The 25,710-nt window shown below is 63.4% G+C and overlaps 1 protein-coding gene across 2 annotated transcripts in view; it reads right to left on the bottom strand.

Moving 5' to 3' along the window:
* JPH3 (junctophilin 3) overlaps nucleotides 1-25,710 on the bottom strand; it is a 77,686-nt gene continuing 51,976 nt past the window's right edge. The window contains exons 3-5 of one of the 2 annotated variants that reach the window (XM_081791331.1): nucleotides 5,595-5,719; nucleotides 3,249-4,141; nucleotides 1-1,667 (exon numbers count right to left, since the gene is read on the bottom strand). In XM_081791331.1, coding sequence (XP_081647457.1) covers nucleotides 1,587-1,667; nucleotides 3,249-4,141; nucleotides 5,595-5,719 — 1,099 coding nt within the window. In that variant the 3' untranslated portion in view covers nucleotides 1-1,586. Of the gene's footprint in view, nucleotides 1,668-3,248; nucleotides 4,142-5,594; nucleotides 5,720-25,710 lie in introns of those variants that run through there. The other variant, XM_081791332.1, reaches the window with a different exon arrangement.

The following is a 25,710-nucleotide window of genomic DNA, read 5'->3' as shown; positions in this document are numbered from 1 at the left end:
GTAAGATGTACAAAAGATGTAATATCCCTTTAGAAAGTAACGTTACCAGAAACGCGTTTCTTACGGACCCTCCCTCTCCTGTGCCCCACTCCCCAAAAAGACCCCAAACTAAGCCAAACTGTGAGAAGAAATGGGGAGAGAGAATGTAGAACGGAAAAAATAAAACTGGATTTTACTGGAACATGCTCTAATCTTTAGTTTATTTCTGGTTAAAAATATAGCAATCCAGTGCAGTGTAGTAAAGAAATCTGCTTGAAAGGTAGCAGAGAAACAGCTAAACATAAGCAAAGCAAGGCAGAGTCCATAGCCGGGCTGTGCCCAGGACGGCTGTGGAAGCTCACGGTCGGGGCCGTCCCGGGCGTGAGCGCAGGGGCCAGGGTATGGACGCGGCCGTGCCCCACAGACACGTCCATACGCCCTGGCCGGGGCTGGCTCCAGCGCTAGGACCACGGGGCGCCCGCACATTCTGGAACCTTGTTCTCTCGTTTGGATGATGGTGCAACATTGGTCGAGAAGGCAGAGTTGTGTCTTTTGGGGGAGAGGGGGCAGCAGCGGGTGCTCAGGTGTTTTGAAGCCACTGGGTTTCACCCACATTCCTGTCCTGGGCCCAGACCAGCTCTGGAGTATGAACGAGGCATCTGGAAAGAGTGTGCATATCTGTGGGGGAAGTGGAGGCCGGCACAGGACAAAGACGTGAAAACCCATGTGCCCGGTGACCGCGAGAGGGAATGATGTCGCCGCGGGCCAGGTCACTGCCACGGACGTCTGACAGGGACAGGGGAGCCGGGATACACATCCTGCATGCCAAGTGGAGAAAGGCCACACACTCGGAGGAGGGTGTGGCAGCTAGGTGGCCCCACGGCACTCCCTGCCCTCTGTCCCGTCCGCACCACTGCTGCTGGGGGTGTCGGACAAAGGGGGGGGGAGTGGTGGGGGAGGGGGCAGACAGTGGGGAAGGAGGACCTTGCTTTCAGACTCCATGGGGAGAGGCGGCAGATCCCTGCTTCCTCAGGTACACGGCACAGACTCAAAACAGGAAGCGGCTGCTGCCTGCTGGGAAGGCACGCCCACTCCCCCCCCCCCCCCCCCCCCGCCCTCCCCGCCGCACACCCCTACTTGTCACCCACTATTCCAGGACCCAGGGGAGCGGCGCAGGTAACAGACTTCCCGCATTCAGCCTCACAGCACAGCTGGACGCGCTGGGGTCTTCCTCCGGCCGCCTCCTTTTCCAGTCCCAGATGGAGTGTGATGGCAGCGAGGACGGTGACCGTTTTGTTTTTTGGCCATTGATTTGCCGGGGTCCCTTTCCTTTCCACACCAAGCTGGAGGGTCGGCGTGCTGGCCTCCTTCTGCCATGCCACACAGCATCGTGTTATACAAGCAAAGAATTTTGGCTAAAATCCAAAAAACATTACCCAGAAAAAAAGGCAAACTGTGAGTAATACCCAATCACATTGTTCTGTGAAAAGTCTCAGAAGTGGTTGTCCGGCCGTCTCAGTTACGATCCTTTCCTTTCTGTCGTCTTTTTTTTTTTTAACGTCCCCTTTTTGTACATCGACCACTGTTTTTGCTCACGCGACGTCTCCTCAGATGAAAAAGTTAATAAACAAGATGGCGACTCCGATGTTGAGCAAGATCACCATGGCCACCAGGATGGGGGCCGAGCCCTGCAACAGGACAGCAGAGGTGAGCCCGCGCCCAGCCTGCCCCTGCCCCCCCAAACCAGGAGCTCCCAGAGGACGACCGAAGTCCGGGAGAGGGTCCTCCTGCTCCCCGGGCTGCAGCGACTGGGCCCGGAATGCCCGGTGCTGACCTCCCTCCCAGCACGCCAGGTCGCTTTAAGTCAGCGTCCCCACACCGGTATCAACCTTCGTCCCCAGCCCCGCAACTGGGACGAGAGAACACCGGCCGGGATTTCAGATGCGGCCCACCCAGGACGGCCCCAGCACTCAGCCCGAGACCCCACACCACCCGGCAACGTCCGAGCCCTCGAGCGATCCTTTAAGCACACGCTCCTCAGCAAATGCCTCCTTCCCCGTCGCTGCTCAAGCTCTAAGTGTTGTTCCTGCCCGGCCACCGGCCGCCTCCAGGCCTTTCCTGCCCCTGGAGCAGAGGTTCGGGTGAGCTGGGCATCCAGGTCTCAGCCTCCCCTTCCCGGGCCCGGCTCTCCTTGGAGCCTCCGCGGCGATGGGTGCAGAGACCACCGTATCGGACAGGGCACCGCGCTGACCCCGAGAGGACCTCGGAGGACACAGGACACCGGCCGTCCCAATGGAATAAATACAGGTGCCCGGCGGAGGCCAGCCGCTGGCTGGCACCTCACCCCAAGGGAGCTCCATTGGGAAGCACCAACGTGGTGAAGGGGGCCAAATCTGGAACCTCCCCCCACATCCCTTCCCCGTCCGTCATCTGGCTTCCAAAAGTAACCACACTGCACACGCTCCATATCCAGATGCGTGCAGATGGTTCTGGCTGCTGGGACAGGGAACAGAGCAGCGAGCCCACGGGTGCTCCCAGTGCCGACCACAGGGCTGCTGTCTGGGGGGACCTGGGTGCGGGAAGGCAGGAGCACTAAGGAACCAGCCTGCTCACAAGACGCTCACGGTGGTCTCGGGGGCACCCATCCGCAGAAAGCGTCTCTCTCAAGGAGCACGGGGCCCTGACACGCCAATGGTGTGGCTCCTCCAGGGGCCGGCGGTGGACACGGACCCTGCCTCGCAGCAGGGTCCCAGAAGTGTCCCCGTGGGGCAGGTACGTGGCACTCGGCCAGGTGATCGGGCCCTGAGGGACTGGGGCCGTAGGTCCTGGCACAGAGCACACGGGGGCATCAGTCCCAGGGTGGGTCTGAGAAGCCGGGGGAGGGGCAGAACACGTCTGCTCACAGGTAGAGGGTCCCAGAAAGTCCCTCCTGGGGGTGGGCCCACCCTGGCACGACGCAGTCCAGGTGCCTCCACGCTGCCTGCCGTGAGAGGAAGCAGGCGCGAGCCCCGGCCTCCTTACCAGAGCAGGGGCCGACCTTCCTGGACCATGGGGGAGTCTGGGTGAAGACGGGGCTCCCGGGCTGCCCCGGTTTGTTTGGGCGCCTCCAGAACCGCCCACGCACCTTGGCGGCTGGGGTCAGCCCTCCCTGAGACCTAAAGGGAGGGGGACCCCGTCGCCCACCCCGGCCTCCTGGAGGGAAGGAGCCAGCCCTCGGCCGGAGGCGGCCGCGTGCTGACCGCGGGCCCGGGGCCAGCGCCGCCACTCACCGTGCTGGGTTTGAGCTCGTCCCCGTCCTCTCCGTCCGACTCCAGCGCTACCGGGGAGGACTTCTGGGGCGGCGAGAAGGCCAGGTCCCAGCGCAGCAGCCGCGGCTCAGCCCGCTCTCCCAGCCGCAGGCTCTCCAGCCTCTGCACCGCGGGCTCCGTGCACGAGGCCGGCCTGGCGCCGTCCTTGCTCTGGGGCTTGGACCGCAGCCTCTGCGCCCCGAAGCCCCGCTCCTCGGGGCGGTGGTCCTCGCCCAGGCCCCGGCAGGCGCCCCCCCGGCTGGAGCGCCGCTTCTGGGGGTGCGCCTCCTGCGCGCACGAGTCCATCCGCCGCAGCGGTTTCATCTCCGTCTCGTAGCTGCTCAGCTTCTCCTCCTCCAGCTCCAGCAGCTTGGCGCCCGCCGAGCCGGGGTTGCCGGTCCGGTGGTGGGAAGTCCAGGAGAAGGTGGGGGGCGACTCCGTCCGCCGCTCCCGGGACTTGGGGTTGCCGGGCTGCCTGTGGCCCGAGCTCCGGGAGCGGAAGTCGTCTGCGGGCTGACCGCTGCGGAGGGCGCCGCCGCGGACGCCCCTGGAGCCGCCGGCCTTCTCCTCGCCCCAGCTGTTGCGGGCATAGTCCCCTCCCCGGCCCTCCAGGAGCATCTGGATGTCCCCGCCTCGCTCCTCGTCCACAGAGACCTGCCGGGAGAAGTGGGCAACCTTGTTCCGTGAGGCAGGGGGCGGGGTGGCCGTGGGGCTGGCGGGGAAGCTCTGCAGGGGGCTGTCGTCGGGGGTCAGGTCCGAGGGGGTGGTGCCTTTGCGGTACAGCTCGGGGCTCTCCTGCTGCAGGGGCGTCCCCGTGGAGGCCACCTCGATGTCACTGCTGGAAATCGGGTGCTTCGGCCGCTGGTACTCGAGCCCTTTATGTGGGGGCAGGAAGCACACAGAGGTTGGGTTACTCGGACCCTCTGTGCCTCGTGAGGCCTGACCTCACCAGAGGGCTGCGGGGGAGCAAGACGGGGCCTGGGTCCAGGGCGACAGGCAACGGGGCACTCTCCAGTGGGGGGGTGGGTGCCGCAGATCTGGGAGCCCCCGACCCGACACCCACCGGGAGGGTGACCAGGTCCGGAGGGGCAGTGGCAGGCAGAGGTTCCGGTCCTGCCCCCTGGCTACAGGAGAGACCCAAGGCTCAGCAGGCAAGGGTGCCAGGCAAGGGAGAGGCCGGCCGGCTCCAGGCTTAGGCCGCACCTCCGACAGGTCCCTCCCGAAGGTGGAAGGAAGCCTCTCGCGCTAGGTGACTTTCCCCAGGGCCTCACGGCCTGCCTGGGTGCAGCGTGACAGGAGTGGTCTCTCCAACTCCATGCCAGAGTCTCTGAGCCCGGGCGGGAGGGGCCATGGGACACACAGCCCCCCACGGTCTGGTGGGGCTGGGCCCAGTCCCCATGCTGTTGGCCACAGGCACAGCGGCCCCAGTCTCCTTCCTGGGGATTTTGAGGTGGGGCCAGCGGGCAGAACGAGGCAGAGCTGCAGCCACCTGAAAGGGGGTCTCTTCCACAGAGGGTGACCAAGGGAGGCCCTACGTGGTCCTGGAGGCAGGGTCGGGGGTCCTCAGACCCGTGAGCACTGGGGTATGGAGTCAGCCCCCACCCCCCAGTCCGTGCATACCCCGTCCATCACGTGACAGTGTGGCCAGGAAATGCCTCTGTGGCCGGGCACACGGGGCCGGGGCCACAGTGCACCGCCCAAGCGCAGGGTTCTGAAGCACCACACTGAGAGCTAACGCCTGCATGGGGGTCCCTAGGACAGGACGCAGTGATCGAGACCCTGACCTGCCCTGCCTGCCTTCAGGGTGTCCTCAGGGCAAAGGTCCTGCACCTCTAAGCCCAGGGGCCAGGCGAGCCCGGACACCAGGCCCTGTGGACTCTACACAGCAGAGGGAGGCTGCCGGCTTCCCGAGGGACAGAGGTCACGCGTCTGGCTGACGCGCAGTGACTTCCAGCTTCTCCCGGAGGACAGGGCAGGAGCTCCCCTCACTGTTCTAGAGCCCCTCCGTCTGCCTCTGCCTGCCCCCACTGGTCACACGGGGCAGTTCACAGCTCGTTAATACTGAAGCCCTACTTCCTCAACTGCCCTAGCAACGCTCCTACCTTCCTAGCAGCCACCTGGTCGGACCGAGTAGGTTCCAGAAGAAAGTTCTAGAACAACAGGAGTGGGAAGGGCAGGGAGAACAGGCAGACGGTGACCTCTGGGGAAGGTATCAGTAGCGCACTGAGACGCGGAGGCAGAACGTGCAGAAGCCTCACACCCTGACCGGCAAATCTGAGGCATGTGCCACGGCCCCACACCTATGCCCCTCGGGGGACCCTCACTCACCGTTTTCCCGGTGCTGGAAGGAAGGGGAGAACTCTTTGGCAGTGATCCTGGCGACGCGTGCCTCCTCCTGGGCCTTCTGCGCTGCGGTGAGGGCGGCCTCAGCCTTGGCCCGGGAGTGCGACGTCCTGGCAGGGAGAGGCAGGGAGGGCGGTAAGGGCTCCAGAAGCAAGACGGGGAGGGCCGTGGCCTCCGATCTCACGTATCCGTTCGTTCACTCAGCAAACACTGCCCCCCGCGTGGCCGGGCCTGAGTGCCTGCCGGCGCCTTTGGGCACAGAGCACATCCCGGCGAGCGCAGGGCCTGGCCTGAAGCAGCGGTCAGCCTGCGTGAGCCCCAGGACCTGCTGCGGGAAGCTCCCCTCCTCCCCTGCGTCGTGTCCACATCCTAGATAGGGGCCCCAGTGCACAGCCGACTCGGCTCTGGGCCTCCAGAGAGCAGCAGCAGCTTGGCGAATGCTGGGCTGCCCGGGAAGGAATAGGGGGAGAGTTGTGCCCAGCCACACGTGTGGGCTGAGCGACTGGCTGGCCGGGCTCGGGGGCAGGGCCAAGCGGCCGTCAGGAGCAGGTCCGAGGGCAGAAAGAACAAAGCACACCTTCCCCTTCCCCAGGGGAAGGCTCCAGGCCCAGGGAGGGCACCGGCTGGCCGTTCTAGAGACCGCGTCGGAGCCAGACCTGCCTCCCAAGACAGCACCAACCTGGCAGCCGCCGGAGAAGCCCCCACACGCAGCTGCCCCACCGCCCGGCCCTGCGTGCACCTGGCCTCCCTCTTCCCATCACCGGCACCTTCTGGGCTCTGAGGGGGGAGCCCCGGGGAGCCGAGGCTGGGTGTACCGTGGCAGGCCCCGGGGCCACCCTGACCCTCGGCAGTCGCCGCAGCCCATCGACCCAGCCATCCTCTGGCACCTTCTGGAAGCGCAGTCACTAGCCCTCTGTGTGTGGAAGAGACCAGATCCGAGAGTGTGAGAAACTTCTCTACGTCTGTATGAATCATGGTTTCCAGCTGCTGAGAGAGAGCTGCTTTCCTACAGGCTCTGCCCAGAGAGGAGGCTCAGCTCCCATCAGCTCTAAACTTGGGGGTGACCGTCACGTGGAGCACGGGCACGGCCCTTCTGTGGAGGAGCTGTATTGCCCGGGGAGTCAAACGGACTCAGGCAGCACTGATTTCAGCCCCTACGCACAGGCCTGACGCGGGGACCCCAGCAAAGGGGGTTCGTACCCAGGTGCGTGAACCTTCCACACGCACACACGTGCTGCCAGCCCACACCTGACGACGCCACAGCCCAGCGTGGTTGCAGGTGCGGTGACGGGCCCGCAGCTGAGCTTGAGGACAGCGCCTTGTAGCTGTGAGCAGCACCTTCCCGCCCAGCCGTCCCAGGGGCTCTGACGCAGGCCTCCACGGGGTCTCAGCGGCCGATCCCAAAGGAGACCCTCTTCCCTCGTAAAAGAGGGCAGGATGACACCAGGGGTCCACGCGTCTCACCTGCCTCGTGTCCTGGCTCTGGGGCACTGCTTCCCAACCCCAGAGAAACCAACACACCGTGGCCTGTCCCCGGGACAGGCAGCCTGTTATCAGTAACAGATGAGTTAACAAACGATCACTGCTACCTGGGGACCTGTGCCCCACATGCCGGGGGCTTCCAGAAGCCCCAGAGAAGCCGTTTCTGCCACACGCTGCCCAGCAACCCTGACATGGGGCCTTCACATGGGCCCCCGTGTCCCCCGAAACAGAGACAGGCGCCTCAACACAGACAGAGAGAGGAGGCCCGGCCCCGGGAAAAAGAGGTGCCCTTGCCGATGGAGTGTTCTTGACGCCCCCCGCCCCGGAAGCAGAGCAGCCCCTGAGCCTGGCTCTGGGGAAAGGATACAGCTTTTCCACAGAATGTTCCCCGGGCTGCTCTGGGATATGACCATTTCATTAAGCTGTGACTCCAACCATACCGTTCACCCGTGTAAGACCGACGATGCAGTGGTTTTCAGCGTCTTTACGGTCATTTTTAGGACACCTTCAGCACCCCGAGACCCCGTGTCCTTCATCATCCGTCACCCCCTCCCCACAGCCCGAGGTACCCACCACACCACTTCCCCCTCACCGGCTGGACCTGCTCTGGGGGCTCCCCACCCAGCTGACTGTTGTGTATTTTAACTGAAGTTCACATGATGAAACACAAGTGCACAGCTGGGCCACTGTGTTCACCGAGCTGTGTATCCATTTCCGTCTGGTTCCAGGACGCGTCCGTCACAGAGGGGTCCGTGCCTGTCACATGGAGCACAGGCACGGCCCTTCTGTCACTCCCGCCCCCCCCCCGCCTTGCCCCAGCGTGGGCAGTTCTGAGCCACCTGCTGGTGTGGACAAAGCACCCGCCATGGTCTCAGGGCCTGACGGCTTGTGGCTGCTGCATGCGACACTGGGTGTGGCCCTTATCCTGGGACCTGGGGTCATCGTCCGGCAAAGGAGCGTGAATCGTGGGACCCGAGCAGGCGACGACCACCCTCGCCTCTCAGACACCCTCGTGCAACAAGTCTGGGAAGGCCTGGCCCTCGGGTGCACAGCAGGCTGCCACCCGTGTGACAGAATGCTGAAAAGGGAATATGTTACGGGGCCTGTAAACCGAGCCCCAGAGACAGTCCTGTGAGGGGGCACAGGGGCTCCCAGGCCCACCGGGAGGCACAGTGAAGTTTGGAAAGACTGAGGACAGTGGCCGGGCCTATTCATGGCTGCAGTCCCAAGGACCGTGATACCGCTCACCGGGCCTGGCCCCTGGTGGCTTCTAGTAAAAGGCCGACAGATAGGTTTGGGCACAAGGAGCCCGAACAAAGAGCAGCTGAGCTGAGAGTAGCACACAGTATGTACCTGAGGGCTTGAGCTCCCTGGAGGCCAAGGCAAGCAGGGAACCGCAAGGATGCCATCTGGGGCACACGTCACACAAAAACCCGTGGCTCGGCAAGGGCCAGGCTTGGGACCTGGAAGAAGTTTCTCGGCCTCACAGGTTTAGGCCGCTGGGGCCCCACAAAGAGTTCGGCCAAACAACCAGAAGGGCCTGGAAGGACCCAAAGACCAGCAGCGAGAGTCTGGAACGGGGCTCCGTGCTGTTCCACAGTAGCTCTTCCTCCAAGTTGGACTTGGACCTTAGGGCAGGCACACACCCCCTGCCCAGACTCCTCCCCGAGGACGTGGGAACGTCTTCTCCGACCTGCTACTCTCCGTTCCTAACAGTTACTGTTGCCGACCAGACACATGTGGGTGGTCGTGGAGCCCACACAGCTCTGGACCAACAGATGGGACCAGCCACCCAACAGAAACGGGTTACCGAGTGTGGCCACTAGAGGAAAGGCCACAGGAGGTAATGGGCAGCTACAGATGGTTGTTGAGGAGGAGAGGTTAGAGCCTTCGGAGCTACAGCCAAGCACAGCCTGATGGATTGGACGAGGCGGCTCACACGCTGAGGTCGCAGGAAAACAAGAGTGAGGTTTTGTGTTGCTTAAAGCAGCGAGTTTGGGGGCCCCTCATTCCGAGGAGCAGCGTGCACGTGTGATCATACAGGCATCCTGCTCGAAGGACTCCACTTAAATACCCCCAAGAGTCGGGCTAACGGGGCATTGTTTGTAAGCGTTTCTGCACACACGTGCCCCGGCGCCGCGCATGTAAACGTGGGTGCCACCACCTCGGGTCCTGTGTCCCCAGTGGACATGCGGCCTGGCCACGGCAGCCTCTCCCAGGCCGGGGGGGGAGGGGGCTTGTCTGAAAAGCCAACAAGACTGTTGCTCTCTTCCGTTCCTGTCCCAGACCTTGGGAAGTCAAGTCACCCCCCTCCCCACCTCCCGGTGAGACCAGTGTGCCTCCAGGCAGGGCCGGTGGACACACCATCTGGGGCAGCGTCCACGCCTCACTCCTGTGGCCTGAGCCCCAGTGGACAGTGAGAGCCTGTCACTGCTTTCAGACTGCCCCGTGGACGCCCGACCTCCAGGCCAGCATGGTGGGGTGCGGCCCCGTGACCCTGTGGACAGGGCCTCGCCCCCACCTCTGACCCTGCCGTGGCGGGCACACTCCCGGAGAGGAGGACACGTTGCGTCCCCAGCCCAGCACACGGGGCCACTGTTTGGTTTCCACCTCTCCGCTTAGTAAAAATACCACAAACGTTAATTCACCAACACTGTACGTGTATTTACATATATACGTTCACACATATAGAAAAAGAATCCGCTGTGCCAGCCCTAAAATAAAATCGAATCGAGAAGAGTGAGCGCGTTTAATAGAGAAGACCTCCCAGTGCATCATGAGGCTCGATCTTCCCTGTGACCCTCGGGGCTGGGCTGGGCTCAGTCTAGCTCAGGGGGAGCAGTGAGAGCGACGCCCCAGGCCCCCACCCCCACAAGCAGGGCAGGGACCTGGAGAGCAGGCGGGAAGGAAGCGGGGTCCCCTCCCAGTGCGCGACACCACCTCGCGTTGACCGCACGGGAAGGGCGTGGGGCAGACCGCGCAGACGGGACGTAGGATAGGCAGTGCAGGAGGGACATGGGGGGGGACGCAGGGTAGGCAGCCTCGGGGGCAGCTTAAGACAAGGCGGCAGAGGACGGTGACGTGACGTAGGGGGACCAGCCCGTGCCCGTCCCAACCGCCCAACCAGTTCCACCGCTAGCGCCTGGACTGGACTGGCTTCCCGCCCCCACCCCCGGCCGTCCACAACCTGCGAATGTGACCGTATTGGGACATTGGTCCTTTGTGAGGCGTGACACAGCCAGACAGCCTAACTGCCCTAGAGTGTCGGCCTCGGAGGGTTTGTAAGCTGGGACGTTGCTGGTCCCAGTTCAGGACCACCACGCCCAAGGCTAGAGCCCTCCAGCTGCCCCCGACCACAGTCTGCACCCCTGTCTGCCTTCCGCATCCAGCCCTCCCGGACGGCCCCCCGTCTTCTGGGCCCCTGCACCCGATCCAGACCCCACAGACAGCAGCCCCCTCCCACACCCTGGAACGGGGGCCTCCCGCCCCAGTGCCACCCCAGACCCGAAGAGGTGGGCCTGTGTCACCCTGTGATCGGCTCCCCTGCCCTCAGGTCTCCAGCCTCGCCAGACCCTCCCACCCAAATCAGAATTTGCCCATCTGCACAGCACCCCGTTCCTGGATACCCGAGGGCAGGTCTACTCGAAACATAGGCCTCAGCGCTTAGGTCCCCGTGGGACATAGCTGCTGGGCACCCAGCTGTCACCAGTGCTGGTAACTGAGGGTCTCTGTTGGGACCAAGGGGCACCCAGGGAGGGTCCTTGCTGAGCATGCACAGGTGGGCCGAGGGGCCCCGTGCGGGAGGGACTCCCCCTTTACCAGCCCTTGGTTTGTTCCCACCTGGCAGACACCCTGGCCTGGGGTCAGGGATCTTCCACAGAGGACTTGTTTTCACATCTGTGGCAGATGAGGAAACTGAGGCACAGAGGTCTGGGCTTTCACATGCTTCACTGGTCTGGCCTGATGATACAAGTTCTCTTCTAGCTCAGAAAGGTGCCAGGAGTCTCTGATAAGTGACTCAGGCCACCACCTTCCCGGGACATCTGCTTTGGAAAGGGCTTTGTAGGGGATGAACAGCATCCCCCGCCCTCAAATTCACATCCGTCTGGGACCTGGGACCTTGACTTTATCTGGGAGTGGGGTCTTTGAGATGTACTTAGTTCAGTACTTAGTTGTGGGAGGGCCTAAATCCCATGACTGGTGTCCTTACAAGTCGAGGGGACACAGACACAGTGGAGGCAGCCACGGGGGGCAGAGATGGAGGGGTGGGGCCACCAGACGCTGGAAGAGGCGGGAAGGACCCTCCCCTGGAGCCTTCCGAGGGAATGTGGCCCCGTGGCACCGGGATTTGGACTCTAGCTGGCAGAGGGCACATTCCTGTCGTTTAGAGGCTCCTGCTTATGATCCTTTGTCAGGGCAGCCCCAGGACACTGCTTCGGGCCAGGGGCGCAGCCCAGGGGCGCCGCTTAGGGCTGTAGCTCAAAGTGCAAGACGCGGTCTTGGGCCACGTGAAGGAGCGTCTTTCACAAGTGGAGACACGCTTTGGGCACATTTAGGAAGGCAGGCTGCCGGGCTACCCAGTCCCTCCTCTCCAGTGACCCCCCCCCCCCCAAAAAAAAAGCCTCAGGGCAATCGTGGGGAGCCTGGCCTCAGTGCAGAGGACACCTCTGCGACACTAGGGCACCTGCCCCGTGCCACACCTTCCCCTCCCACTGGGGGTGTCCACGTGCGTGATACCCCCACAGCCTGTGGACAGAGAGGACACTGGCCTTGCCCTCGAGCTTACACAGCCTTCCTTCCCAGCAATCTGCGAGGCGGACCCCCGACCCCCCAGAGGCGACCCGGACAGCTCACGTGGAGATGGCATCTGGACGCCGTAACTGTCACCTGCCCCCGGTTTCTTGTAGCACACAGCTCACCCTCTTACGACCTGGGGCCTGTAGCGCATTCAGAGGGCTATGTGGCCACCACCACCAGTTCTGGAACATCTCCACTCCCCCAAGAACCCCCGCCCCCGTCAGCAGTCACCCCCTCCCGTGATCAGGGTCCTGCGCCACACGGGCACCCAGCTCAGGTTCAGGGTCCGGGCCACGCACGCTCCACAGCTCACGTGTGTGCGGGTCACCGTTCGGCCCGTGGCCCGGTGGCAGGAGACGCCTTCGCTCTGCCCGGGTCGTGGAGCAGAACCTGTGTGCAGCCCGCCCCGCGTGGGGCCCTGGCAGAGCCGCGAGCGGGCGCTGGCAGGTCAAAGCCAGGTGCAGGCGTGGACACTTACAGAACCATTACTTCCCGGGGGGCACGCTGGTGCCATTATCCTGTGTCTACGGCCACTAACCTGCCGGGAGCTGCCTTCCGGCCCAGACCACTGGGTCGTCCACCCAGCGGTGAGGAGGCCCCTCCCACGGCCGAGGATACACCTCCCTCCCAGAAGGCCCTGCTCCGCGCAGCTCCCCCCACCCCACGTTCCCATCCGGGGAGGGGCAGGAGCCGGTGCTCAGGGCACCCCGCGTGTGCCCGTGCCCCACCACCGCCCGGGGGCTTGGCTGGCTTGAGCGTTTTCAAGTGAGAGCAGCCACGGCACCACCCGGGAGCTGGTTAGAAACGCGGGTTCTCAGGCCCCACCAACCTGCAGAATCACAGGAACCCAGCTCGGGAAAGGCCAAGCTGCCCTGGAGACCAGGACTCCATCCACGGTCAGTCAGGGGTGCCGGGAAGATGGGGCCTCCCCAGAGACCAGCACCGGGAGTCCTGGGTGTGGGTTACAGGCCTGGGCTCAGGGCCTGACCCCCTGCCTCTGTCCCCAAGCCCCGGCAGACCCCAGCTTCCCCACGGGGGACCGCGGAGACCCCAGCAGTAAAGCAGCAGGGAGCCCTGGACGGCAGCCCCACCCAGCTGCAGGGAGGGGGCTATAGCTTCGAGTCAGCCCTGCTCCCTCTCCCAGCCCCTTCCCTGCTGCCCTCAGAATTGTGCCGGGGCCCGTGGACCTCTAGGCACAGAGCTGACCCCCGCTACCAGGGGCCAGGCCCACCCAAAGGGCTGGCAGGGAGGGGGTGCCTGGGTGGCTCATCCATTGAGCGTCTGCCTCTCGACCTGGGCTCAGGTCACGATCTCAGGTTCGTGAGATGGAACGAGCGCCCCCCCCAGTCGCGCTCCGGGTGACTGTGGAGCCTGCTCTGCGCTCTCTGCCCCTCCCCTGCTGGTGCTCTCTCTCAAAATAAACAAACGTGAAAGACATAGGAGCAAGCTGCTTCGGTCAGAGGGGCCCCGGGTTGTGGCGGTCCTGGGTCCTCGCGTGGGGTCCCTCCCATCTACAGTGGAACGTCCCTTCCTGGCGTAAACCCAAGGCTGATTATAGGAACCACATGGGCAACCTCAAAAGCAAATTAGTATTCAGGCCGGGGCTGCTCCCCCCACCCAGGGTAGGCATCTCCCAGCAGTCCCGGACTGCACTCTGCCCAGGGGCTTCTGGCCACAGTCCGGGAACCCTGTGTTCGGCCACCCCGACCAGCCATCAGAGTCCTCGGACAAGCTGAGAACTAGGTGCCTTCCCTGGGTGTGCGGGTATGCGTTTCCTCCCCGGCAGAAGCTCGCGGGGAACCCTGGCCACGTCTGGCAGTCCCAAACGCACCGTAGACGCCCGTCTACAGGAACCGCTCGCCCTGCCTGTGCCCGGCCCCCGCCAGGATGGGACACACCAGCCGGAGGCCAGCACTCACCCGTGCTGCCCGCAGCGGGGTCCCGGGACCTGGAGCATCGGCATCACTTGGAGACAAACCCTTAGGCCCCCCCAGCCCCGCGGAGTCAGCAAGGCTGACCCAGTGCTCCCTGCTGTACCTCAGTCCCCATTAGGCTGCCAGCTGGGGGCACATGAGGGGCCGGTGTTCTCTCAAACCTAGAAGGCGGGGGAGCTTCCCTGAGACGGAGAATACACTGTCAAGGTGCTGCCGATAAGCCCTGGTAGTTCTGGGGACCCGCCTCTGGGGCCGGGGGGTGAGGGGGTGCAGCGGGCACAGCAGGGCAGTGTATGGAAGGCAGGTGCCCAGCGTGGGGGGCCGCGCCTGCAGAAACACGTGGGGTGGAGGGAAGTCATCAGGCTAATTCAATTTATAGCAGCCTGAGTCCCCTCGTCCAACAGAGAAACCCTCCCCCAGAGGTCCCTCCTTCCCTGGGGGAGGAGCCACCTGTCGGGGGGCAGGGGCAGGCGCTCTGTCCGGGGCTGCCAAACACAGCCCTGGGGCTCTTCTGGGAGCTGGGAGCCTGAGCCAGGGCCCCCAGCCCTGCACCCCACGCGAAACATGCCACCCTGGGCACTGGCGGTCCACCATTTGTCACACGTGCTGTGTCACTGGACCATGTGGGCCACCAGCCCTGAAGCCCAGCAGACAGGCTGGGAGTTCTCAGGTGTGCCAGCAGGGTGGGGGATCAGCGGGATTTTTAAGAGCTACTCAAGTCAAACACGAACTCGGAGCCAGATGGTATAACCTGAAAGCAAAGCCCCCCTCGCTGCAGTTATTTTAAGGGGGTTTTCCGCCGGAACCAGGATCTGGGGCAGGGGGAGGTCTCTGTGGAGCCTGAACCCCGCCGGGGTCTCTGCAAAGCAGGTGTCACCTGGTCAGATACTGGAGCAGCCTGCAAAGCCAGAGAACATTCTAGATCAAGCCACAACAGCGGGCTTCTCTTCTGCCACATCTCTCCCTACCCCCATTTTTTTTTTTCCTATTAAAAAGATCCTCGAAGAGAAAAATGCAAACTAATGAAGGAAATGGTGCCCGGTGCACCAGCCGGGTCGAGCAAGGCTGACTCACAAAGGCAGCCAGACAGACACCAACGGGGGTCAAGGAGTATTGTCGGAGACGGACGTCCAGCCGCCAGCGCTCCGGCTGCCGGCGGTCTGGGGACGGGGCTGAGGAGACCTGGGGTCAGGAGTGGCCTTTGCCTGACACTGAGACCCTGCCCCGCGCGGGGGTGGGTGGGGTGGGTGGGGTGGGTGGGGTGGGTGGGGTGAGTGGGCTGGGGGCTGTGTCAATGTCCTGGGGAGAACAGCAGTGTTCTCTCCCAGCTCTGGGGGCCCGAAGTCAGAACCGCGGTGCCGCAGGGCTGCTGGGGGGCTCCGGTGTTGCTGGGTCCTTGTACACAGACACGCCACTCCCATCTCGGCTTCCATTCTCCCTGGCCTTCCCGTCTCTCCCTAAGGACACCTGTCACTGCGTTCAGGGCCCACATCATCTAGGATGACCTCATCTGGCGATCCTTATACAGCCGCAGTCACGTTCCTTTATTCCAAATAAGGGTGTATACAGTCTGAGGCCCGCCGTCCCACCTGCTACAGGGCGTGAGCGCTCTGCCCTTCATGAACCTCCAACCCAGGCCAGGTTCACCCCAGGAAGTGGTCCTGACCCCGCCGTACGCCCCCAGCGCCCCGGCTTCCTAGGATGACCGGGTCTGGCTTCTTGACCTCAGTTTCCCTCATCCGTAAGAAGGGACAGAATAAGCATCCTCGAAGGATCTCTCCAGAGGGTCAGGAAAATGGCGCACAGCCTGGTGGTTCTTTTTAGCGGGCATTTTTTGGGTTTTGTAGCACTAACAAGATACAGCTTGTACACCACCACGCTCCGCTGCCTGGAGGGGACAGCCCAGCGGTCTTCGATGCCACCAGCCCCATTAGCTGGTTTCACGATTCTGCCCTTAGAAGCAAGCTCACGCCCCGGCTCCCCAAGCTGTTTTCATTGCAGTGTTGAAAGTACGTCTCTTGGGCAGGAGCTGAGGACAAGAGGGCTGAGCTGGCAGGTGGGGACACGATGTGCGCGGGAGGGCAGGACCCGGTGACGCCCGCTCCTTGCTCCCCCACAGCACCCAGGCCGCCTCTCAACTTGCATTAGGGAGCTCCCGTTGGAGTAAAAGAAACTCTTTGCTATGAAAACAGAACTCTAGAAAGCCACCCTCCCGGAACGGCTAAGACAGAAGGGCTACAGACACACCCCAGGCCACAAGTGCCCCCCACAGGCCACCAGCCTCCCCCCTGACCAGGGCGAGCGGGTCTGGTGACCTCAACGACCACAGGCTGGCACCAGGGACTCAAAGCACCGGGTGGGCCCTGCCCTGAGGAGGGAGCACTTTTGATGGCGACGACTGGCCTCCTGGACAGAACCTCAGAGCGGCAGGCGGCAACAGCATTCTGGGGTGGACACGGGCATCTCCGAGCTGCAGGTGACGGGGTGTGGGGGGGCGGCCAGGGCAAGAGTTCCAGGATGAAGGAACAGCAGGTGCAAAGGCCCAGGGGCAGGGGAGGCTTCGCAGGTCGGAAACAAGGAGGCGAAGTCCGGAGGGAGCGGGCGGTGTGGAAGCAGGCCTGAGGATCGCAGGTTTCAAGCGTCCCCATCTACTCACGTCCCACAGGTAGCCACTCTGACTTCCGGTACGTTCTTCGGCGGCTCACTGTCCTTGTACTTAAAAGCACCCGTGCCTTATTTTCGAAATATAAACGAGACCATACTCTGTTTTCTCCCGTTAGTTGTTTTTGCCGCTAATATGTCACAGACACCTGCTTACAGGTTTACGAAGGTATTTCTCATGGCTTTTAGTGCCTGCGTAACAGCGTGCCAAATGGCCAAACAGCAACCTTCACACGGTCACGCGCGTCAGAAACTCCGAACGCACACGTTTGCACGCCACTCGGTTCTGCCTCTTGCCTTTTCGTTGTTGGTTTTTTTGTTTTGTTGTTTTTTTTTTTTAACCCAACACTGTATCCTGGAGACTGTTCCACACCAGCAAACACAGAGCTCTCTTGTTCTCTTTAGCAGGTTTTGTGCCGAAATAAATCGAGCCCGCCCCTGCCGATCGACGCGGTCTGATGGCATCTCTGCATGTTGGGTATTTCACACGTAAATCCACCTTCCAGGACATGCTTCGAGACTGCTTACTTCCGCACATCTGCGCTAATTTTAGGCAGATCGTCGATTTTTAAGAAATCTTTCCCAAGCGGACAGGTGAAACACCACATTGTTTTAATTCGCGTTCTGGTTATTCGGAGCGAGGCGGGGTGCTTCCTCGTTAATTTGTGGGAGTTTACAAAGAAACTGGCAGGCTGCCACCACCGACCCCATTTCACAGGTGAGAAAACCGAGGCTCCCGCAGGCAAGTCCGGCCTGGGGGCACAGCGGGCGCACTGACCGTCCGCGGCTGGAAGCCCAGAGAACAGGCCCATCGGGCCCAGCCTTCTTGCTGGGGAGAGTGGGGGGGGGGGGGGGGGGCTCATCCCAGTTGCCATGGCAACCCACAGGCTCCTCTCCTCAGGCACCCGCTTTCTCAAGGAGCTGGTTTTCCAACATCATCTTGCCCTTCTCTCCGCCACCCCTCCCCGCCGCGGTCTATGTTTAGACGGAGCGCCCCCTCTTCTCCTCCCTCACCCCACACCCAAGCCCCCACGCGCCAGGAATAGCAGGCAAACCGCCACCCTGCGAGTAGCCTACACACCCATTGAGCAAGTGGAAAGAGGGCTAATTTGGGTGCCGCACCTCCACCCGCGGGCAGGCGCACCGGCCGGGGACAGGGCAGCGGTATGTGGGGGAGGGGAAGGAGCCAGGCAGAGGCCCCGGCACATCCTGACCCCGGGGAGAGCCAAGTGGTGGGTGTGATCTTCCTCGGGCACAAAAGGCTGGGCTGGGGAGGCCCCCCCCATGGGACACACACATTTACCTAAAGGCCAGCTGGGGAAGCTCACATCCGCGTCCTCTGTGGTTTGCCGACTTGACGTCCTGCCTGAAACCTCCTCTTTGGAAGAACCCCGCCGGGTTCAGTTAGGAAAGGAACCCGTCCGGACCGGGCCTAGGACCGCTGGCCTCGGCGGGTCGGAGAGGAGAGGACGGGCACGCACTCCAGAAAGCGCGGCAGGGCAGCACCGGGCAGGGGCCCAGCAGGGTTCCCCCCGGGATGACGTCAACGGGGCAGCAAAGCAGAGGACGCATCAGCCGTCACCAGCAGGAGACCCAGCGCAGGTGAGAGGTGGGCCTGGCGGTCAGTCTGCCCCTCCCGCCAGCGGTCAGGCCACTGGGCGGGCAACTCTCCGTGCGCTGATCTGCCACCGTCCGATGGGGCCGAACAAGGGGCTCCTGCCACGTGGCCCACCAGATGTGCTATAAGCCCCTCGGCTCAGGGTGGCCCTGAGCAGCCGCGCCCCCCAGGCCCCCACTGGGGCAGCGGGTAATGGTGGAACGGGAGCTCCCTCACCAGTACAACCTGGTCACCGTCGTGGAGGACGAGGATGCCAGGGGCCGGAGAGGCCAGGGGCTGGCAGCTGAGCGCCCGTCCCACGGGAGTCGAGACCACACTTATGTGTCGCGATGGCTGGGGTTGGGAACTGCGAGACGGCCACGCTGAGCCCCGGATCCCCCAGTGCAGGGCCCTCCTGGGTGTGGGGCGGGGTGACCGCACCGTCCGCCGTCCCGTAAAACCTGTCCCGGATACCGCCTTGACGCTCTGGTGACCGTTATGCTGCCTGACTCAGGGAGAGCCCCGATTAAATCCCACCGGCCCCTCAATCTCTGACCAAATGGCTCTCCTGGCAAGGTCCTCCTGGCCTGGTCCCCTCCCACTCTCCACCCTGCTGAGAAGCTCCCAGAGCCACAGGGACTTCGAGCTCAGTTTGTATTCCTGGTCAGCGCATGAGCTCCACGAGACCGTGGACCGTCGTCCCCTGCACCCAGAATGGTGGCTGGCACGGGGCAGGCCGCGGCACGGGCATTTGTTGAACTGACAGATCAGAACCCTTCTGCAGTTTTCCAGAAACGCCTCCTACCCGCAGGCCGTCGGAACTGCGTGCCCGACCAGCGGCAGGCAGCGCGGGTGCACGGGGCCACCGGAAGGAAGGTCAGTGCGTGGAAAGGAGGAGACGACAGCATAAGCCAAGGCCAGGCGCCTCCTGGCGGGGGCAGGCAGACGCTCGCCTGTGCTCCCCCCACTTGGGTCCTGGTGCCTGCACAGCAGTGTTCACAGGCAGAATCAACGAGCGTGTGTTTGCGGAACAAATGAAGTCAGGCCAGGCCCTAGGGGACCCTTGGCAGCAGGGATGCCAGTCGGGGCCGTGCCCTGTGCTCTCACCTCTGCCCCCCCCGGAGCTTCCCCGTTAGCCTGCTTCTCCCAGGATCTCAGTTCCGGGACAGAGAGGCAAAGGTGCCATCTTTCCAGAACTTTCCCCCAGGCCACCGCCCCTGCTGCCGGCTATCCCTCAACAGCCGCCCACCCGTGCCCGTCCAGACCCCTCCTCAGGGCCTGCCCTCCTTTCTGCAGGAGGGAGGGAGGAAGACCAGTCTCCGACAGGGCCTTCCAGCAGCCAGGGGCTGCAGGGGTGGGCCCGGCTCGCTACCGACCCTCCGCGTCTGCAGCCCCGGAAGGGCAGACGTGTTCTGGAGGCAGGCACGTGAGCTGGCCCCGCGGCAGCTCCCAGGCAGGTGGCTGGGCTCCCCGTGCAGCCGGACACTCCAGCCTCTCTGGGCCCAGAGCCCCGAAACCGCGGGGATCCAGGGAGCGTGCACACAGCCCTGGGGACAGGCCCTGGTGGTGTGGGCCGCTGCTGTTCTGGCTACAGCCCGGCCTCCTCTCCTCCCCGAGCCCACCCAGAGCCTTCGCCCCGGGCCACAGGCTGCAGCGGGACCACCCCGCTTTACCGAAAAGGACACCGAGGCACCGGACATCCCACGACCCGCCCGAGGGGAGAGACTGAGACAGCGCGGGTCTGAGCCGGGGGGCCGCTCTTCCCCACGATGATAGAGCACGTGTCAGGGCACCAGCGTTAGCCCCAAGGGACCCAAGTCCCCCTTTGTTCAGCCCCTCCCGAGTCAGGCGAGGAGGACATCGACCTCACCCGTCCACCCCTCCCGGCAGGTGGGCATCCCGGGTCCCAAACGGGTCACCCGCCCACCCGACCTGGCACGAGACGCCGGGAGTGGCCCGGGTTCCCTGAAGTCCTCCCCCAAGAAGCTGGGAGAGGTTTCAGCGCTGGTGTGCAGGCCTCTGAAGGCAGGAGGTAACCTCACGGGACCCGGACGGGATTAACGACGTGTTTGTCAAGTGCCTGCAGCTCCCCAGAGACCAGGTCTAGGCAAGTGCAGGCAGCCGGCGGGAGGAGCGCGGGCTCGGCAGCTGGGGTCCCGGCCTCAAGGTGGAGGAGGGAGGGGGGTGGCCTCAGGAGCCCAGCCGCGGTCGGCAGTGGTGAGCGCGTGACGGCCGGGCCACGAAAGGACCCCTCGGAGACCGACCATCCGGCCAAGCGGCCGGGGGCCTTGCTTCGTGGCAGAGGGAGAAGACAGGGCCTGACGGGTGAGCATCACCCGGACCCCAGTCAACAACAGTGCCCCAGACACACGGCAGGCGGTGCCCCCCCCCCCCCAGCTTTACAGAGGAGGGAGCCATCTGCCCTGAGGGATGTCGGGCCACACGTCGGGGGCACCCTGTGCCCCGCAATCCCTGGCCCCAGCCCTCTCTTCCAGCAGGATCTGCAGCGAGGGGCGGAAGGCCCAGCTTCCGGGAGCAGCGTTCAGGCGCCAGAAGCAGCACGTCGGGGGTGGGGACACCGGGAGGACTTCCCGGAGGAAGCGCAGCAGGAGAAGAGGGCAGGGAGCAAAGGTCAGAGGTGGCCAGGGTGCTCTGGTGTCAGGTGCACAGTCTAAGACGGGGCACCCCCAAGACCAGAGGGACGGAGCCTGGAAACCACACTTACGGACCAGGCCAGCCGGCCGCTACGGCCCAGGGGGCAAATGGAGCCCAAGGCCTGGAGGGAGCAGTCTGGGCTCTGTATTTTAAGGGGCTGCAGAAAAGAGGCGGCTGTGTGACAGAGGCCCTAGAGCCAGCAAAGCCCGAGAGGCGTGCTGTCCCGTTCTCGACAGAAAGCGTGCGCACCTGCTCGAGGGGACTCTGGGGACCGGGGCCTAACCTCTTCATCTTTGAGGCTCCGAGACCCCTCAGCCGTCACCGTCGAGAACCAAAACCAGGTCTCCTGATGCCAGGCCCTGCCCACGAGCCCGTCCTGTGCCCCCCATCTGCCCCAGGCCTCCAGAGATCGGAGGAGGGACCCGCACACCCCCGACTTCAGCCTGGGGGGCCACTCTGCCTTCTTTCTGGGGTTGGGGGGACAGGCAGACAGCAAACGGAGGGATTTGAGATCAGATGTGACCTTCTCATCCTGCCACTGCCCAGCGGCTGACCTGGGGCCCCGCAGTGGGATGAGTGGCGACTTCAAAAAGGTTATGTCCCTGTCCCAGCGCCCAAAACCTGGGAACGTGACTATTTGGGAAGGGGGCTGTTGCAGACATGATTACATTAGGGGTGCTGGGTAGAAGACCATCCTGGACTACGGGGCGGGCTCCAGGTGCCATCAGGAGTGTCCCCAGAAGAGAGACCAAGGGGAAGGAGGCACAGAGGAGGGTGTGGCAGCCGGAGACGGCGTGAGCCCATGGTGCTTGGCGGCACTGGACGTGACAGAGGTGACAGGGACACACAGCCCGTCAGGGGGCACACGCGGGCTGTAGCCAGACCACCCGGGCCCAATCCCAGCCGAGCCTCTGAGGGCCACAATCCTCCTCGCCTCAGTTTCCCCACCCATAGAATGGGAACACAGAGCCGCCTGCCTCCCAGGGTCACTGGGACAGTCGGGTGAGGATCACCACAGGGCACACTCACTTTAAAAATGATTGTTTATGGGGCACCTGGGGGGCTCAGTCGGTTGGGCACCCGACTTCAGCTGAGGTCATGATCTCACACTTCGTGAGTTCGAGCCCCGCGTCGGGCTCTGTGCTGACAGCTCGGAGCCGGGAGCCTGCTTCAGATTCTGTAACTCCCTCTCTCTCTCTCTCTCTCTTTCCCTCCCCTGCTTGCACTCTGTCTTCCAAGAAACAATAAACGTTAAAAAAAAATTTTTTTTAAATACGTAAAAATGATGGTTTGTGTGCAAGTCCCACACACCTGGGCGTCCTGGTTTGTCTTTGCCAGCTGTGCACCAACACCGCGGGATGGCAGGCGGCCGCCCGGGGTCAGGAGTCGACAACACGATCCGACTTCAGTGCGAAGGACAGAGTCACAAGGACCAGTGTCCCCCCATGTGCAACGGACCACAACTCCCATCTCGCTGGCCTGACAGGAGTAAGGGCGTGTGGCCAGCCCTGGGCTTGAGAACTGCAGTCCCTTCTGTCCTGCTCACTCAGGGACAGCCATCCACCCACTAGGTGGCCCTTGGGACATAGGCCCGTCCAGCGGTGGGGGCCGGGGCGTCTCTGACCACGGCTGCGGGGACCAGTCTCCGCCCCTCCCTTCACAAGAATGTGCTGGTTTGCTCTTCACTGTGCCTTTGGGAGGGTGGGGGGGGGGGGCACCAAGCCAGACACCTGGGCCCCGAAGTGGGAGGGGACCCAGCCTGGCCTTGGCTGTGCACCCACGTGTCTATCTCCTGGTCTGAGGAGGTCAGTGATGGGATGAGAGGGTCATACACGTGAGCAGCTGCGAAAGGACAAGCATTACACGTGGCCAGGACGACCATCAGCGGACTGTCAGGTGCCTCACGGCCAGGACGGGGTGGGGGGGGGGGGCACAAGGCCCCACGAGCAGGTGCTGAGGGTGGTCACGGGCCTATGCGGGGCGGGCACGGGGCCTGCCGGCACACACCTGCCAGGGCCGTCCCTCCTGTCGTCACCACCACGCCCGGGAGCACAAGGACTTGTTTTCAGGAAGTTTAAATACCGGTAAAGATGTTTAATTGCTACACATTTTAAGTGAGAGAACAGATCTGGAGAAGAGAAGTCAGGAGAGACGGGACCCCGGGAGATGCCAGGAGGTGTGGGGTCTCTGCCCAGATTGCCCAAAGCCCGTTCGGGGCACTCTCCTCCCCAGGCACCAGGGACCCCGGCAGTGACCTGGGCCCCTGCGCCTTCACCTGCCCCCACTCCCTGCTGCGCCCCAGCCACCCTCAGGCTGGGGAGAGAGGCGGGGTCCAGGGCCGGGGAGAGATTACCTTCAGGCTTTAAATTCTTCAGCATTTCCTGAAAACAAGGGGGTCCCCTGGAGTAAACACAGCACAATCAGTGCAAGGACACAGCACACGCGTCCCTAAAGATCACCGTGCCGTGCGAGCTCCCACGGCAAAACCCGTGGGGCTTGTGGGGGAAACAGAGTTGGGGCACAAAACTCCAACACCGTGAGGGACACGTACAGACAGGAGCCTGATAAGACTAGTCGGTTTCTAGTACATTCCACGGTCACACGCATAAGGATCCCGATGAACGCGGCCCTGGGCGGACGGCCGTGGCAGGTGCTGCGGGGAGGGAGGCTCTCCAGCTCAGGGTGCACCCTGTCCATTCACCCCGTGCTCCTGGCAGATGAAATCGTGTGTAAAACACACAATTGACATGCAAACTGCCCCCTAATCTCTAACAAAGCTGTGGCACAAGAGCCACCTTGAAACTGTCCCATCACCTGGTCCGCAGACAGGATCACACCTCACCTAATTGTCCCCTTTGTTCCCAGCGGCACAGCGTGACAGCAAGGCTGCTGAGCGCCGGGCCGGGAGGCTGGCAGTGCCCGAGGTGGGGCCCAGAGGCTGCACAAGCCTGCCCTCACCCCTGCCGGCGGCCGAGCCATCGTGGGTCCCGGGGCTGCCGTGAGGGCAGTTCTAGAGGGTCCCTTGGGTGGCAGATGATAAGGGTCTGAGCAGCTTTTTTATTTAGGGACAAGTGGGGGAGGACCATCCAGCCACTCCTGACCCCAAAACCCTCAGCGAGTCTCCGCGGACTCGGAGCCCTGACCCGGGGCTGGCCGTGGAGGGGTCGAGGCTCACTTTCCACTGCTCTCCATTCATGCACCTCACAGGACCCTGACCCAAAACACCCCAAACAGAAGAGTCAGACACAGGAGACCGGTGTCTGACTCCACTAAAAACAGCCATAACCCAAGCCTGCTCACTGATGGTCCCAAGAAGTCAGACACGACCCTGGTAAAATCAGGCGGCGGGGAATAAAATCCTCCTTTCTGTTTCATGGGGACCCAGTCTGCCACTGACAGAAATGACGGGCCCGCCAGGTCACAGGGTCCTCAAAGGTCCACGGGGCACCTCCCGGGCCAGGTGCTGCCCATGGCGCCCCTGCCTCGATGGCTGTGCTGTCCCAGTGCCACGGGGAAGCTTAGTGGGGGGTGGCAGGCGGGCCCCGTGGGCCCCCCGAGGGATGGTTCTCGATATATGAAGTCAGCTCCGGTTATCTGGAAACGCGACTTACAAATCATACCAGAGAGCCAGGCCCGCACTGTGCTCGCACACGTGACCCCAGCCCGGTCACAGCCTGACTGGGGGTGCGACTCCGTGGTGCCGGGTAAACGCCTCTTCGCACGGCCTGACTCCCCTGGCGGCACAAACGCGGAGGCTTCCGCTGCTGAAGCTGCGGGACCAGAGCGCCCGGTCGGGAAAACACATTTCACTGAGGCCAGTGACCTCCTCCCAGCCGAGCAGGTCGTGACCCCTGGTGGGCTGGGCATTCGGGGGGCGAGGGGCACTCTCTCCTCGGCCTTCAGGCCCCCAGACACCCAGCCCTCACCACAGCTGCCCCCAAACAGGGGCACCCCCCAGCCTGATTCCCAGAAAGCCAGTCCACACTCGGGGCCGAGGCCTCACTCCCTCCAGCGAGGATCCTGTCCCCCACGGGTCCAGACGGCAGGCCCAGAAAACGGTGTGGACAGCAGAGTAATGGCCCCAAGACTTCCACGCCCTAAGCCCTGGAAGCCGTGAACATCCCCTCAGCCCAAGGATCTCCGCAGAGGGGATTTAGTCTGGGATCTTGAGGTGGGGAGAACGTTCTGGACTCTCCAGGGGGACCCCGTGACTCCACAAGGTTCTCATCGGAGGCAGGAGGTCAGAGCAGGAGTCGGGACAGAGGTTGGTGGGCATGCTGGCGACCAGCTGTGCTGCGGTGATGGCCGAGGGGCCACGAGCCCAGGGCAAGGAGCAGTTGCTCCCCGGAGCCTCCGGAAGGAACCGGCCCTGCTCACACCTGAGCCAGGCTTCAGACCTCCAGAACGGCAAGAGTGTGCTTTTAGGACACTGAGCTCACAGGGGGGGCCTGGGCGGCTCCGTCGGTTGGGCGTCCGACTTCGGCTCACGTCATGATCTCACGGTCCGTGAGTTCGAGCCCCGCGTCGGGGTCTGTGCCGACGGCTCGGAGCCTGGAACCCGCTTCGGGTTCTGTGTCTCCCTCTCTCTCTGCCCCTCCCCCAGCTTGTTCTGTCCAAAATAAACATTAAAAAAAAAAGACCAGGACCGCGTGGTTCAGGGAGGTGACGGGAGGCATGAGCGCTTCGTGTCTGGGAAGAGGTGCCCGGGCCGGAGACCGGCCGGGAGGGTGCGGCTTCCTCTCCGAGGGGAGGGCTGTCGTGAGGACCAGAGTGTGGACCGGTCCCGACCCGCCTGGCCACCAGGCACCACGGGACAGCGGCGGGGGCCACAGTGCCCGGTTCTGCCCGAGGACAAGCTGACATCACAGACCCTCGGGGGTCCTGGGCACGAGGGGAGGGCAGGCCTGATCAGCCTGGCCACCTCTGGCACAGAGTCTGGGAGGGAGTCTCGGGCGCCCCTAGCTCTGCCTCTGCT

Source organism: Panthera onca, chromosome E2 (genome assembly GCF_046562875.1).
Source record: "Panthera onca isolate mPanOnc1 chromosome E2, mPanOnc1 haplotype 2, whole genome shotgun sequence".
Taxonomy (NCBI): domain Eukaryota; kingdom Metazoa; phylum Chordata; class Mammalia; order Carnivora; family Felidae; genus Panthera; species Panthera onca.
This window is presented reverse-complemented; position numbering and strand designations above follow the sequence as displayed.